The sequence below is a fragment of the Polypterus senegalus genome, chromosome 15 (genome assembly GCF_016835505.1).
Source record: "Polypterus senegalus isolate Bchr_013 chromosome 15, ASM1683550v1, whole genome shotgun sequence".
NCBI lineage: Eukaryota > Metazoa > Chordata > Cladistia > Polypteriformes > Polypteridae > Polypterus > Polypterus senegalus.
The window spans coordinates 130,366,701-130,383,361 of NC_053168.1; the positions used below are offsets into that span (position 1 = coordinate 130,366,701).

A 16,661-nucleotide genomic window follows, 5' to 3' on the forward strand; every position below is an offset into this window, starting at 1 on the left:
AACGTCTGAATGTTGCAGCAGAAATCGAGACTCATCAGACCGGGCAACATTTTTACAATCTTCTGTTGTCCAATTTTGGTGAGCTCATGCGAATTGTAGCCTCAGTTGCCTGTTCTTTGCTGACAGGGTGTGGTCTCCTGCTGCTGTAGCCCACCGGCTTCAGGGTTTGACGTGATGTGTGTTCAGAAATACTTGTAATGAGTGGTTATCTGAGTTACTGTTGCGTTTCTATCAGCTCAAACCAGCTCGGCCATTCTCCTCTGACCTCTGGCATCAACAAGGCGTTTTTGTCCAGAGAACTGCCGCTCACTTGATATTTTCCCTTTTTATGACTATTTTCTGTAAACCCTAGAGATGGTTTGCATGAAAATCCCAGTAGATCAGCAGTTTCTCAGACCAGTCTGAATAGCACCAACAGCCATGCAACGTTCAAATTCACTTCAATCACCTTTCTTCTCCATCCTGATGCTCGGTTTGAACTTCAGCAGGTTGCCATGACAATGTCTACAGGCCATAATGCACCAAGTTGCTGCCATGTGATTAGCTGATTAGATATTTGCGTTAACAAGCAGTTGAACAGGTGTACCTAATAAAGTGGCCGGTGAGTAAATATTATCACGTTATCCATTTCAGGGTTTCAAGCAGTTAAAGCTCATCCTGGCAGGACTGGACACGAGGAAGGAAACAGACATGGACAGATGTTACTTTGGAGAAATGAGGTGCATGGGGTGGGTGGTGTTTGAGGGGCCGAATGGCCTGTTCGCGTCCAAATTGTCCTGAAGTTCTCAAGAGCACACACCCACAGTTGAGGCAATTTAGAGTCATCGATCAGTCTAACCTGCAGATCTATGAGAATGTGAAAGGACAAGTGAAGTACCCACAGATAGACGGAAAAAACATGTTGTGAAAGAATGAGTCTCAACACACTGGAAAGGTTTGGGGCAGCCACTCGTATATTGTCCCTGGCTGCAAAAGTTTAAAAAACTTGTTGATAGGCTGAGTTCCAGGACTGAACTGATGAGGTTTTGGGATATGGTGTCTTTATTTGCCTGAGGTGGGCTGGCGCCCTGCCTGGGGTTTGTTTCCTGCCCTGTGTTGGCTGGGATTGGCTCCAGCAGACCCCCGTGGCCCTGTGGTTAGGATATAACGGGTTGAATAATGCATCGTGGATGGATGTCTTTATTTGCCGGGAATAAGAAGTGATGTCATCTGGCCGGAACTGGAAGTGACATCGTTCTGGGTGTCAGAACTGGAAGTGACATCGTTTTGGGTGCTGGAGCCAGAAGTGACGTCGTTCTGGGTGCCAGAACCGGACATGATGTTAATTCAGGCAGGTTTTCCCGTATTTGGTCTGCGGAGATAACAGAAGTAGGTTTAGAGCACCCCGCCATCCCCTGGCCTGTCAGGTAATTACCTCCACTTGTCCACTCAGCTCCCTCCTAGTCGCACGTGTGTGACAATGTAAACATCCAGGAGTTAAACAGAAACACAGGGTGCCAAGTCTGTGAGGCAGCAGTGGTACCTTAGCAATGTCTTATTGGCTTTGAATTTTCCTTAACGTTTGAACTTTGTCAGCAGTCATTTTGCTTTCCGGGTTTTGAACCTTTTTCTGGGGCTATTGGTCTTTTTAAAAATTCATACCTAGTCACCTTGTGCTGGCAGAACATCGGTTTTTTTGTCTGACCGGCCCCAAATCTGAGACAAGTAGGTGTCATGATGGCACAACAGGCATGCAGGCAAACAAGGCGTTCGCACAGATGCTGTCACTGAGCCCAGCAGAGAAAGAATGAGGGAAAACTGGAAATCACCCGCACTGTGGACAGGCAGCCTTCCTGTTTACCGCAGCATTGCGTGGCATTTCTACGGTGTCAAGTGTATACACCTCATCCAAGGGTATTGCCAACATTCCACACTTACAGTACAAGGTGACAGAGCATGGCGGCCTCAATAGTATAAACACTCAATCCTAGAAATGAATTAATTGGAGGAGGACAGTGCCAACAGGGGGCACTATATGCTTTATTTTTATTGGAAATACTGACAAGCACTTGTCAGTTAAATGAAGCTGCACATCTGCTAACGGCCAGACGTTGGAGCAACCGTGTGCAGCAGATACAATGAACTCCAAATTTGAAATCCGAGCAAAGCTAATTGGCCCATTCCCTCTTCATATTTAGTCTTGATTTCTGTATTTTTCAGTTGGCTGTGTAATTGAGTGGTTACATTTTTCCTGGCTCAGCTTAATCACTCTGAGATAATTTCCATTTTATTTCATATTTAATAAGTTCATCACTATTCATGGCAGCGCACAGTGTCACGTTGGAAATGATTAGGCGTATCCCACTAATGCATAAATGTCTCTTTAAGTTGTTATTTTTACGTTGAACTTGACCTTATAATGTATTCTTGATTTTCTGCCATTTATTCAATCAGGTTTAATACTGGAATCGTAACAGGACTGAATCCTTTTTTCAGCCTCCACTCTCTCAAATTTTCCATAAGCAGGCTGAAATAATGCAGGTCACCCACCAAAATATAAAGTTAAACCGAACGATCACTTAACATGGCGTGCAAATGAAGTGAATGTTTGCCCTGATTTCTCTTTTAAAACCGAATCAAATGCCTATTATTGATTATCGATAGGAAGCACCCTTTCCCCAAGATTTAAGAACATTAGAACAATCCGGCCGAGAATAGACCAACAGCGTCAGCCAGTCCTGTCCACTTAATTCTTCTAAAATAACATCAAGTCGAGTTTTGAAAGTTGCTAATGTTATCTACCACACAACTTGATCTCTTATTCCAAGTGTCTGTAGTTCTCTGTGTAAAGAAACACTTCCTAATGTTTGTGTAAAATTTCCCCTTAACAAGTTTCCAACTGTGTCCCCATGTTCTTGATAAACTCATTTTAAAGTCACCATCTCGATCCACTGGACTAATTCCCTTCATTATTTTAAACACTTCACTCATGTCTCCTCTTAATCTTCTTTTGCTTAAACTGTAAAGGCTCAGCTGTTTTAATCTTTCCTCATAACTCATCCCCTGTAGCCCTGAATCAGCCTAGTCGCTCTTCTCTGGACCTTTTCTTGTGCTGCTATGTCCTTTTTGTAGCCTGGAGACCAAAACTGCACACAGAACTCCAGATGAGGCCTCACCAGTCCGTTTAGATTGCTCATTTGCCTTTTGTACACAAAAAAAACCACAGGAAATCCTATCGACCTGTCCAGTCAGGTACAGGTCACCCATATACAAGAGAAGACAAAACAAGTGCAAGACAATGCGTACACCATACGTAACATTTACGTGATGCCGAGGGCCAAATGTGTGCTTTAATGGACTGTTTGCTTATTTGGACTGTGGCACACATTACAGAGAAAAGACGGACTGAACTTGAACAGAGAGGATTTGGCATCTGTCTACCTCGAAAAGATAACGGTAGCTCCTTGGATAGTCTTGATCAGTCCTGTGTGGACCACCACGGGCGCACCACCGCCCAAACCCGACACAGACAGGCGTGGGACACAAGTTCAAGGCACACGTTTTTATTTTTTTCTTTTTCCCCTTCCCCTGTTTCCCACAAGCACAACACAGTTCAGCACAGCACAAAACACTTCTTTCTCTCTCTCTCCTACCCTCTCTCTTTCTTTTCATCCTCCACTCCTCCAGAAAAGCTTTGTCTACTCCCACCCAACTCTGGATCCCAGAGTAGTGGCTGCTGGCTTCTTTTATGAGGCACCCAGAAGTGCTCCAGGTGCTTGTTGACCCACTTCCGACAGCACTTCCAGGTGAGGTAGAAGAGCTGCTCTTAACGGCTCAGCAGCAGCTGCAGCACCCCCTGGCAGTGCCCACTTACCCCAACAGGGCTGTATTGTACTCCAACTCCCATGGAACCCTGCGGCAGTGTGAAGGGGCTGCCACATAGCGCTCCAGATGAGGTAACGCTGTGGATATGCTTCCTCCCCAGGTCCTTCCAGCCCCGGCCGTGCGCCACACTTGATACGGGCACTATCTGGCGTGGCTCGACAACCCAGTCCTGGCATGGCAGTCTCTCTTGCAGGTGCCTCAGTCAAAGACTGAATGTGTATCGGAGGTCTGAATTTGCTGTCTTCCGCTTTCCACATTGTCTTCTGTCCTCCAGCTGACGGCGGCTCTTTTCCTCACCCACCAGACACTCCGGTCATCTGCAAGATGTTCCCATCTCATGGGGGTCGATGCCTGCGAGTTTCAGGTCACATTTGCAGATGTTTTTATAGCGCATTGTTGGTCGGCCCCTCAGGCGGTGTCCAATGGCCAGCTCACCATACATAACATCTTTGGGTATGTGGCCAAATGCCAAGTGATAACTGTGATATTAGTATACCTGAGACCTTACAGCCTGTGCGCAGGGTGAGTATAGTCGAACCAAATCACATCGGCCCTGTTTCTGCAGCACTTGGCGTATAAAGAGTCAGAGTCAGTCATACGCTGTGCCAGCTTAATCAGTCTTAGTGGTGCTCTCCTCTCCTGGCCTGTGCTGTGCCCATGCCATTCTGTGATCCCTCCTGCCAGTACACTCCCAACAGTTCTGCGGTATACTTTCTGCAATGTATACCACACTTCTTCAAGCACTGGAGGAAGTGAAAGCCCTGCCATGGGTTTTTTGGTATTCTGACCACCTTAGTTTCTCTGAGAAGTGCCAACCGAGAATTTTGAAGCAATCCACTCTTTCAACAACAACAACAACAACATTTATTTCTATAGCACATTTTCATACAAAAAGTAGCTCAAAGTGCTTTACATACTGAAGAAAAGAAAAATAAAAGACAAAATAAGAAATTAAAATAAGACAACATTAGTTAACATAGAAAAGGAGTAAGGTCCGATGGCTAGGGTGGACAGAAAAAACTCCAGACGGCTGGAGAAAAAAAAATAAAATCTGTAGGGATTCCAGACCATTAGACCACCCAGTCCCCTCTGTGCATTCTACCTAACATAAATGAAATAGTCCTCTTTGTATTTAGGGTTCTCATGGAGTCACTTGATGTTGATGGTCATACAGACTTCTGGCTTTTAATCCATCCATCACTGTTGGAACATCACGGTGCTTTGAGTAAAAGGATACCGGAAAAGGAAACAGAAGAGAGAGTAGGGGTTAGGACAGATTTTAGAGCCACCATGAATAGTTATTATAATGAGTTGGAGATACAGAGTATCAGGATTTTGATTACAGTGAAATTATGAGAAAGCCATGTTAAAGTAATGTGTTTTTAGCAGTTTTTTTAAAGTGCTCCACCGTATCAGTCTGGTGAATTCCTATTGGTAAGCTATTCCAGATTTTAGGTGCATAACAGCAGAAGGCCGCCCGCCTCACCACTTCTTTTAAGTTTAGCTCTTGGGATTCTAAGCAGACACTCATTTGAAGATCTAAGGTTACGATTTAGAGTGTAAGGTGAGAGGCATTCTGAAATATTGGATGGAGTGAGATTATTTAAGGCTTTGTAGACCATAAGCAGGATTTTAAATTCAATTCTGAATGACACAGGTAACCAGTGTAGTGACTCTAAGACTGGTGTGATGTGCTTGGATTTCCTTTTTCTAGTTAAGATGGTTCACTGACAAAAGCGCAATAGACATATGAGCCCTGACAAAACTGCGACGGACAAATGAGCGCCGACAAACCCGCTAACTGGTTTTCGACAAATGCGCGCCGACAAAATCGCCACAACAAAATCGCAAGAGAGGCCAAGAGAGTGGGACGCGTAGGTGCGCATTATGTACACATTATGTGCTAGGTTATAACTGTTATAACTGCAGATGACATGCCACAAACAAATAACTCAATCGAGGGTTGGCATAATGCGTCGTATACAAAGTGGAATTACCAGCAGTCAGGCAGCCAGCAAGTCTAAATATGCTCAACTATCAAGACATCTTGCTGCAATTCTTGCTACATACAGTGCATCTGGAAAGTATTCACAGCGCATCACTTTTTCCACATTTTGTTATGTTACAGCCTTATTCCAAAATGGATTCAATTCATTTTTTCCTCAGAATTCTACACACAACACCCCATAATGACAACGTGAAAAATGTTTACTTGAGATTTTTGCAAATTTATTAAAAATAAAAAAACTGAGAAAGCACATGTACATAAGTATTCACAGCGTTTGCCATGAAGCTCCAAACTGAGCTCAGGTGCATCCTGTTTCCCCTGATGATCCTTGAGATGTTTCTGCAGCTTCATTGGAGTCCACCTGTGGTAAATTCAGTTGATTGGACATGATTTGGAAAGGCACACACCTGTCTATAGAAGGTCCCACAGTTGACAGTTCATGTCAGAGCACAAACCAAGCATGAAGTGAAAGGAATTGTCTGTAGACCACCAAGACAGGATTGTCTCAAAGCACAAATCTGGGGAAGGTTACAGAAAAATTTCTGCTGCTTTGAAGGTCCCAATGAGCACAGTGGCCTCCATCATCTGTAAGTGGAAGAAGTTTGAAACCACCAGGACTCTTCCTAGAGCTGGCCGGCCATCTAAACTGAGTGATCGGGAGAGAAGGGCCTTAGTCAGGGAGGTGACCAAGAACCCGATGGTCAATCTATCAGAGCTCCAGAGGTCCTCTGTGGAGAGAGGAGGACCTTCCAGAAGGACAACTATTTCTGCAGCAGTCCACCAACCAGGGCTGTATGGTAGAGTGGCCAGATGGAAGCCACTCCTTAGTAAAAGGCACATGGCAGCCCACCCGGAGTTTGCCAAAAGGCACCTGAAGGACTCTCAGACCATGAGAAACAAAATTCTCTGGTCTGATGAGACAAAGATTGAACTCTTTGGTGTGAATCAGGCGTCATGTTTGGGGGAAACCTGGCACCATCCCTACAGTGAAGCATGGTGGTGGCAGCATCATGCTGTGGGGATGTTTTTCAGCAGCAGAAACTGAGAGACTAGTCAGGATAAAGGGAAAGATGACTGCAGCAACGTACAGAGACAGCCTGGATGAAAACCTGCTCCAGAGCGCTCTTGACCTCAGACTGGGGCGACGGTTCATCTTTCAGCAGGACAACGACCCTAAGCACACAGCCAAGATATCAAAGGAGTGGCTTCAGGACAATTCTGTGAATGTCTTTGAGTGGCCCAGCCAGAGCCCAGAATTGAATGTGATTGAACATCTCTGGAGAGATCTTAAAATGGCTGTGCACCGACCTGATGGAGCTTGAGAGGTGCTGCAAAGAGGAATGGGCGAAACTGGCCAAGGATAGGTGTGCCAAGCTTGTGGCATCATATTCAAAAAGACTTGAGGCTGTAATTGCTGCCAAAGGTGCATCAACAAAGTATTGAGCAAAGGCTGTGAATACTTATGGACATGTGATTTCTCAGTTTTTTTATTTTTAATAAATTTGCAAAAACCTCAAGTAAACTTTTTTTCATGTTGTCATTATGGGGTGTTGTGTGTAGAATTCTGAGGAAAAAAATGAATTGAATCCATTTTGTAACATAACAAAATGTGGAAAAAGTGATGCGCTGTGAATACTTTCTGGATGCACTGTATGCAGGGTGTGATCTTAAGGACTATCTGCGTGCCGTGCTGATGGCATGCTGCGTCTCATAATATTGACTTCTAAAATAAACATTATTATATATGCTTTAAACTAGTAATTCATATTTAATTAAAACTTTCGCAATTTGGTCTGCACGATTTTGTCGGCGCGATTTTGACAGCGCGTTTTAATCGGCACTATTTTGTCGGCGCTCATATGTCTATCGCGCAAATGTCGGGTCACAAGTTAAGACTCTAGCAGCTCCATTCCGCACTCGTTGTAGTCGATGTCTTTTTTGGGTATTCCTGAGAGGAGTGCGTTACAGGAATCTAGTCGACTGAAAACAAAAGCGTGAACTAATTTCTGAGCATCTTGCAATGCTAGAGTTTACGTGTCATTCCCCCAGCCCCCTGTGTGTCTGCCTGAGTTTCTCCCAGGTTCCTCTCACAGTCCAAAGACATTAGATTAGATTAGATTCACTTTATTGTCATTACACATGTATAAATACAGGGCAACGAGATTCAGTTTAGCATCTAATCAGAAGTGCAAAGAGCAGAAGTACAATAAATATAATATGTGCATATTATGTACAGTTAAATACGATATTTACAGTTAAATACGATATGTACAGTTAGGAGCACAGTGAAGATGGGAATAGATATATAGATATATATAAATAGATATACAAATGTTCTAAATGCGGATGGCAAATATACATATTTTACAATATACATTTATGTACCTATACATGTATTTGTATGTACTATAATACTATAAGTACTATATATATATATATATATATATATATACATACAGATGTACAACATACAGGTGTGTTATGTATGTGCAGTAATAATATAAGTACTATTATATATATACACAGATGTACAACATACAGGTGTGATATGTATGTGCTGTAATAATATGAGTATTGTAATATATACAGATGTACAATATATGATATATGATGTACAATGTACAGGTGTGTTGTGTGTGCACAGGTATGTACAGGTATGTACAAGGAAGGGAGGAGGAGTAGTGTAGAGGATTAAGTGTGTGGATGTGAAGGTTCAACGGGGGACTGAGTTCAGAAGTGTGACCGCTGTGGGGAAGAAGCTGTTCCTAAACCTGCTGGTTTTAGTCAGAAGGCTCCTGTAGCGCCTTCTGGAGGGGAGGAGCTGGAAGAGTTTGTTGGCTGGATGAGAGGAGTCCTTAAGAATGCAACGAGCTCGGCGTAAACATCTCTTCTTGTGAACGTCCTCAATGACCGGAAGTGGAGTCCCTTTGATGCGTTGTGCGGTTTTCACCACCCGCTGCAGTGCCTTGCGGTCAGCAACAGAGTAATTCCCATACCAGGCTGTAATACAGTTAGTCAGGATGCTCTCTATCGCACAGTGGTAGAAGTTGCCCAGTATGACAGCAGATAGTTGGCTCTTCTTCAGTATCCTCAAGAAGAAGAGGCTGATGGGCCTTCTTGACCAGGCTGGAGGTGTTGTTTGTCCATGACAGGTTCTCCGAGATATGTATCCCCAGGAATTTAAAGCTGGAAACCCGTTCGACAGCCATGCCATTGATGTGAATGGGGTGGTGGGTGACACATCTGGCAGTGCAGTCATTGGGGAATAGCGGGTACAACGTTGGGCTCAGACAGCAACCTTGTGGACGAGCTCCAGTGTTCACCATCAGTGGCGATGATGTTTTGTTGCCAGTCCTAACTTCCTGAATTCTACCTGTTAAAAAGTCTTGTATCAGGTCACAGATGGAGTTGGGCTGGCACAGTTCCCAGAGTTTTGCAGCCACTTTGGCAGGGATGATGGTGTTAGTAGGAGTCAATAAGTAGCAGCCTAACATACATGCTTTGACTATCCAGGTCATGGAGGGTCTGTAATAGGGCATCATCTACAGTTCTTTTTTGACCTAAGTGAGACTTGAACCCTGACTCCGGGAGTCACTGTACCACCCTCAACATGAGTGCGGCCCATCCAACCAATTTATGGGAACCCTGCACAATATGCGGCATGTGCTTGAGGCTTGAAGTAAATTAAGTAGTGAAGATCAGCACCCCAACAGGGCTGACTATTCGGACTACAACTCCCACTATGCCCTGTTGGTATTCCTTTGGGTGCTCCACCAGGGGGATGCTGCCACCAAGTGTTTTGGGAAAATATTTCACCCCAGGAAGCAGACATCCTTCCACTATGGCCTCCCAACTGGAAAAAGTTCCAGCTGTAATTCCCATCCGTTCTTTTATTTCTTTTATTATGGCGTCCTGACTGGGCAAAGAATCACCTTCCATCCAATTACATTATGGTAGTAACAAGCTGTAATAATTAACAATCACACCATTAGGGTAGGCTGGCATGTTGGTTTCTACCTTGTACCTGATGTTGCCAGGATACCCTCCCGCGATTTGGCATAATGGATGACTGAGTGGATGCCCTTTCACCTTCCTCACTTCGCATACTGCAAGTTGCTCAGGTTTTATTAGCATCAGGTTCTTTCCCAGAAGCTGTCTGCCTGTCAGTTTATCTGTTGGTTTTGATTTACCAGCCGCCATGACGCAGCTTTAACTAAACAAATCCTCTTAAGCTCACAGAGGAAGGCGGCAAGTAAGGAGCTCTCAAAAAAGCCGGATGCGGTTTAACCCATAACTCCATATTTTTTTTTTTAGCTTTAAAGAGTCTGATCTAAATACGGATATGTGCTTGCAGTCGGAAGGAGGAAAATATGATCTGAGCTCATCAGTAATGTCACCCCTTTGCTCTCCCCAGGTGCCGGCCTGTTCACTGAGAGCAGCAAGTACTTCTGGTTCCACCATTCAGAGGGCGACACCATGAGCGTGCAGGATCCCATCCAGATGAACCTGTGCTCCGCCGTGTGGGCGGTCGTCGCCTATGTTGTCGCTGACCTGCAGGAGATGCTGCCCAGGTAGTGTGCACCTCCACCATCGTAATCGGGGAGATAGAGAGCCACGTGTTCTTCATGTCAAATCAGATGATTTTTAATTTTGCTTTTTAAACATGAATGTCGGAGTATTTGGAGGAAACTACTGTCCATTTTCTGATTTGTATACCTCTTAGTAATTCTTCCAACTCTGCAGAACATTTTTCACTTTTGAATTTTACAATATGTACACTCTTTTGTTATTCGTGTAAAAATAAAGACGTGCATTCTTCTCCGTGTCGCCCAAGTGTGTTGTCTTTGAGCAGTCGGGGGAAAAAAATGCAGAAATCTGCTGGGGAATCACAATCCAGTGGCATTTGTGACATAACCTCTCCGGTGGGGCCATACCCGAGTTTAACTCTATGTGTGCCAACTTCTCTACCATTAACATGAGCTTACCTAAGTAACCATGTCTGGCTTTCATCTGCTAATGACTAGCGCAGCGGTTTTCAAACGTTCGTATTTCGCGCCCCCTCTTTTCTGCCTGGAATAATTCTGCGCTCCCTGCATAATAAAAAATAGATGATAATAACCCGTGATACAACTAACAAAGGTATGATACTCGTGCGGTGTCGCGGTATCCTATCATTTTTACTTCCATAAGATTTGCATGTGTTCGGCTAACTTCGATTAAATATTTGCAATTCATTTTTTTAAAGTGCTTTAATAACTGTTAAAATGCCTTGTGTGGTTTTCGGTAGTAATTCTAATGCCAAAAACAAAGAATACATTATTTATTCTTATTAAATTATTTTTTTATGTAATGAAACGATTAAATATGTTTTGATTTTTAAAAATCTCGTAAACGAGGACACCGATGAAGTCAATCTGCGCGAGACGAACGTATTTTCATCCGACAAATATTATACCGCTGTTAGTTGTATCATGAAAATAACCCAATATGCAGTAAATTATTTAACTCAATACGCTGTCAATGAAGTGCAGTCGCGCCGCATTATCACCTGATCTACTGTCACCCGACTGATCGTGACAGATACCGATACGTCTCGAACTTACTGGATTGAAAATACGCGACTATAAAAGCAGCAGCAGCGGCGCCGCTCGTCATAGAAACAAACTTCAAATAGAAAAGGAGCTCAGAGTGTCTCTCGATATCTCGAACATCAAACCAAACCTGGACAGGCTGTGTACTTTAAAGCAGGCACATATTAGTCATTAGATCTGTGTCTTAGAAATGTTTTATTTTCATTTTAGTAATAAGGCATTCGTTGTGATTATATGCTTGCAAATTTAAATTTGAAATAAAAATGTAAAAATTAAATTTTGATGTTCATTTATTCGATGCCCCACCCCCCCAGGGGGGCACACCCCACAGTTTGAGAACCGCTGGACTAGCAAAACATGCCAAGTTCACACAAAGAGCTGTCAAATTACACCAACATTTGGGTTTGAATATCCGTTTCAAGGGTGGCGCAGTGGGTAGGAGACCCGGGTTTGCTTCCCAGGTCCTCCCTGTGTGGAGTTTGCATGTTCTCCCCGTGTCTATGTGGGTTTCCTCCCACAGTCCAAAGACATGCAGGTTAGGTGCATTGGCGATTCTAAATTGTCCCTAATGTGTGCTCTGCGGTGGGCTGGTGCCCTGCTCGGGGTTTGTTTCCTGCCTTGCACCCTGTGTTGGCTGGGATTGGCTCCAGCAGACCCCCGTAACCCTGTAGTTAGGATATACTGGGTCGGATAATGGATGGATATTCATTTCAAAGATATGTCAAAATTTGAGTGTATTCTAACGCAGGTCAAAGTTCATTTGTATATAATACGGTGTGACGGACAGCCGGGTCCCATGCCCGGCCGGGACGCCCCTGCTGCATATGTTCTGGGGGAGCCACCATGGACAGCTCAATACCTCCCCTGGGATGCTTGGGGGCAGCCTCCCTGGCCGTTGTTCATTTCCCAGTCTCCCGCATGGCTCCATGGGACATGGAGTCCTCCACAGCCTGGTTGGGAGATGGGGTGGCCGCTAGGGGGTGCTGCCGAGAGCCAACAACCCGGATGGACGAGTTATCAGCCCCACCCGGAAGTGCAATCAGGACCAGCTGGTCAAGCACCTGGAACACTTCCGGGTGGGCTATAAAACGGGCTAGCCTCCTTTTATTCGAGGCCAGAATTGGGAGGAAGAGGACGAGGTTGCCTGGGAGGAGTGGTGGTGCCAGGAAGGGTTGTTGGAGCTCTGTGTTAAAGTGCTTTGGGACTGTGTTGGGCCTGTGGGACACGGGGAAGATGTGTGCCCACGGGTGAAGAGAAATAAAAAGGCCTGTTTGTTTTAAACGTGCTTCTGCGTAGTCTGTGCCGGGTCGGGCGCTATATAGCGCCTTTTACAGTGGCTTTATATGCTTTGCTGTTAAAATTTTTGCCTTTTTGCTTGCGGTATTTTGCATGGATCACTTTTTAAGGTCAAGGTGACTTTATTGTCATCAGCAACTGTGTACACCAGTGGTCTCAAACTCTGGTCCTGGAGGGCCGCAGTGGCTGCAGGTTTTCATTCTGTCAGGAATGTGGGTCAAGCTGGCAGACTCGAAAAGACACGTGATGGCTGAGGAAGCTAAGTATGCTTTCCTGACGCTGATAATTCTGATTAAAATGTCAATTCTAAAGCCATTATAATAATAAAAGGAAAATCAGAAAAAATGGCAGGTATTTCCCAACATGTTTAATGAGAAAGGAAACCAGCTTTTGTTTGCTGTGATAAATGTGGAACGGTTTTACAACTGCAAATCATCGATTTCAGGTTCAAAAGTGAAACAAAAGAGGATCAGGAGCACAATGATAGTTCTGGGGTGCTGGAGGAGGCTTTAAATTAGAGGTAGCCAATCTGTTCAATGCCCCGCTGCCCTAGAAAATGTCTGATGCATGTTCACACCCCCTACAAAAGTTGATGAAGTCAAATTTCCCACTTTTGAGCCTCAAATGGAAGCACAATTGCGGGTGAACAAATTGAACTCAAAATAATAAGCTTATAACTCATAACACTGAAACATAAATTGAGCAATTTATCTTTATCAATCTCAATAATCTTGCAAATGTGTCCCCCGTGAATCTCGGACACCTGATTGACAATCCGGGGGTTGGGGTATTCTGCAAAGCGTCAAGCGCCACAACGAAATGACACCTGTTCCGCGATCGAGGGGTTTGGGGGATTAGAGACCCCGGTGTAGCAACGGGTGCCAGTGTGTGCTGCTAAGTGACAGAGCACTGTCAACAAGCTTTGTCCCCCCAATAACACCCACACTAGAGTTGAAAATGATGTTCTGCACAGTTCAGATTGCAGCACTACTACCAAGACCTCCAGCAGGAAAGAGGGGATGAGCGCAAGCAGCAGGTATCTGCATCCAATTCAGTCCCCCTTGTCCCAGCCCACCCCAGTAAAAATATCAATCAGACCTTGATAATCAGTGACGTTTCACGATCAGGGCTTGCGCAGAAATCACTACTAGGCCTTGGCCTTCTCTGCGGATCATTCCAAGGTCCAAATTTCGTTCTGTTAAAAAAAAAAGTTACTCCCCTTTATGAACGCTCCACTCGCAGCAAAGAACTCGTGAGAACAAGCATTTCTGTGGCTCATTCACAGGTGACAATGGCATGTGCCATGCTTGATGGTTTTTATATCATTGAATAGGAGTGCCAACTAAGATATGACCTACAAATCACCAAACAGTGCCAGACAACGACTGCACCACGATAAAGTCAGACAACGCACTTCACTCAGTGTGGCTGCACGCCCTGCAATGCCATCTCGGAGCCCCTCGGAGGTGTGGGCACTCTGCTTTAGAATGTGTTGTTAGTGTGCCCGTGAACCAAAAGGCCAAGCATGGTGGTAAAAAAAAAACAATTTTTATAAAGACGATACAAACTAACCATTAAAAACTGTAAAAACACTGATAATGGAAGTGATGGGCAAAGTACAAAAGTATCACAGTATGGGAAGTCTGGAGTAACATTAAGCCGTAATTAAGTTCAGGAAAAAAGAAAGCCGTTCTTTTACAATCAAAGGTCAGTGCTTGTCTTTGAATAAGAATTTTTAGAGATTCGAATAACATTTGAAAAGTGATGTTCATTCTGACCACCCTACTGTTAATGTATCAAAATATCAATCAGACAAACAAATGGTCGCCTCCTGCTGGTGCATCGAAACAGCCAGACACGTATCTTTAGGTTCCATTTAATGCAGGCATGACTGGCTTTAAAATAAAACCAAACTCGTCATCCCCGGTGTTTCGTGGGTACTTCCAGCCTCTGTAAAATAGCAATAGAGTCACATATTTCAACTCTCACAGCACTAATCCCTTAAACACATCTAGGAACACTCAGCTTTTGTAATGGACTTCACAGTTAAAACTCAACACTTAATCGAGCGGAGACATGTAGTTTAACACCAGGAAAGGGTTCATTTACCTCTAGATTTAAGATCTTTAGAGTAAACGCGGCCATTATCTGTTAAACAGGACAGCATGTGACGAGTGTGCAAGTAAAAAATAGCCCTAAATGGTCTTCTCCTTCTGGTGCATCGAAACAGCCAGACATGTATCTTTAGGTTCCCTTTAATTCAGGTATGACTGGCTTCAAAATAAAACCAAACTCATCATCCCCGGTGTTTCATGGATACTTCCAGCCTCTGTAAAATAGCAATAGAGCCACGTATTTCAACTCTCACAGCACTAATCCCTTAAACACATCTAGGAACACTCAGCTTTTGTAATGGACTTCACAGTTAAAACTCCGCACTTAATCGAGCAAAGACACGTTGGTCAACACCAGGAAAGGGTTAATTTACATCTAGATTTAAAATCTTTAGAGTAAACGCGGCCATGAACTGTTAAACAGGACAGCATGTGACGAGTGTGCATGTAAAAAACAGCCCTAAATGGTCTCCTCCTTCTGGTGCATCGAAACAGCCAGACACGTATCTTTAGGTTCCCTTTAATTCAGGTATGACTGGCTTCAAAATAAAACCAAACTCGTCATCCCCGGTGTTTTGTGGGTACTTCCAGCCTCCTGTAAAATAGCAATAGAGCCACGTATTTCAACTCTCACAGCACTAATCCCTTAAACACATCTAGGAACACTCAGCTTTTGTAATCGACTTCACAGTTAAAACTCCGCACTTAATCGAGCGGAGACATGTAGTTTAACACCAGGAAAGGGTCCATTTACCTCTAGATTTAAGATCTTTAGAGTAAACGCGGCCATTATCTGTTAAACAGGACAGCATGTGACGAGTGTGCAAGTAAAAAACAGCCCTAAATGGTCTCCTCCTTCTGGTGCATCGAAACAGCCAGACATGTATCTTTAGGTTCCCTACAAGTCCCATGATACCCTTCAGGTATCCAAATTAGGAGCCAACCGGAGAAGCACTGCCACCTTCTGTGTTGGGAGATTAACTGTCCCAGTCCATTCACTACACCCCAACTGCCTCGACTGGGATAGGAATCATTAAACATCCCAGCCTGGCTGCTTCTTCTATTACACTGTCCATCCATTAGGGCAGTGGTTCTCAAACTGTGGGGCGGGCCCCCCTAGGGGGGCGCGAAGTAACAAAAAGGGGGGCGCAAAGATGTGAAAAAAAGAAAACAAGAATCTATCTATTGAAACCAAAACAAATTAACTTAAACTACATTCTGATACTAGAAAAATAAATATAGAGTTAGATAAATGTCGATAAAAGTTAAGTAGGTATAATAAAATATGCATCTATGACATATCATTAATTAAAAAAGAACAAATTGGTATTAGTGGGCTTCTTTCAAAAAAACGTTAGGGGGGCGCGAATAAAACTGTTATGAAAACTCGGTCGCAAATACTTAAAGGTTGAGAAACGCTGCATTATTGTGTCCCAGCCAGGTAAGGCAGCACTCTCCAACCCAGATGGGACGCCGGTCCATTTGGATATCCAAGTAAGAATTTCACTGCACTCTGTACGTATGATAGAACTACCACGTATTTGAATTACTCTAATTGCGTACTCTCAACATACTTTTCACACTTTAGTTTGTCATGGCTCCTTCCACGTTAAGGGATATTTTGTAGGGTTCTCATTGTCACGTGCACAGTGTACAGCTGGCATAAAATTAATGTTTTCCAGGTCAACTCTTTTGAACTTCCTTAGCTGCTGTTGGCCCATTCATCATGAGACCCACTTCAGGGTCACAGGGTGTCATTTCCAAGTGGGACATTCCAAATTGACATTA

General features: G+C 44.0%; 1 protein-coding gene across 6 annotated transcripts in view; it reads left to right on the forward strand.

The window, feature by feature from the left end:
• Nucleotides 1-10,697, forward strand: part of LOC120515619 (carboxypeptidase Q-like) — a 522,111-nt gene extending 511,414 nt beyond the window's left edge. For all 6 annotated transcript variants that reach the window (XM_039736745.1, XM_039736750.1, XM_039736744.1 and 3 more), the window contains one exon: nucleotides 10,287-10,697. In XM_039736745.1, coding sequence (XP_039592679.1) covers nucleotides 10,287-10,447 — 161 coding nt within the window. In that variant the 3' untranslated portion in view covers nucleotides 10,448-10,697. The remainder of the gene's footprint in view (nucleotides 1-10,286) is intronic.
• The last annotated feature ends 5,964 nt before the right edge of the window (nucleotides 10,698-16,661 follow it).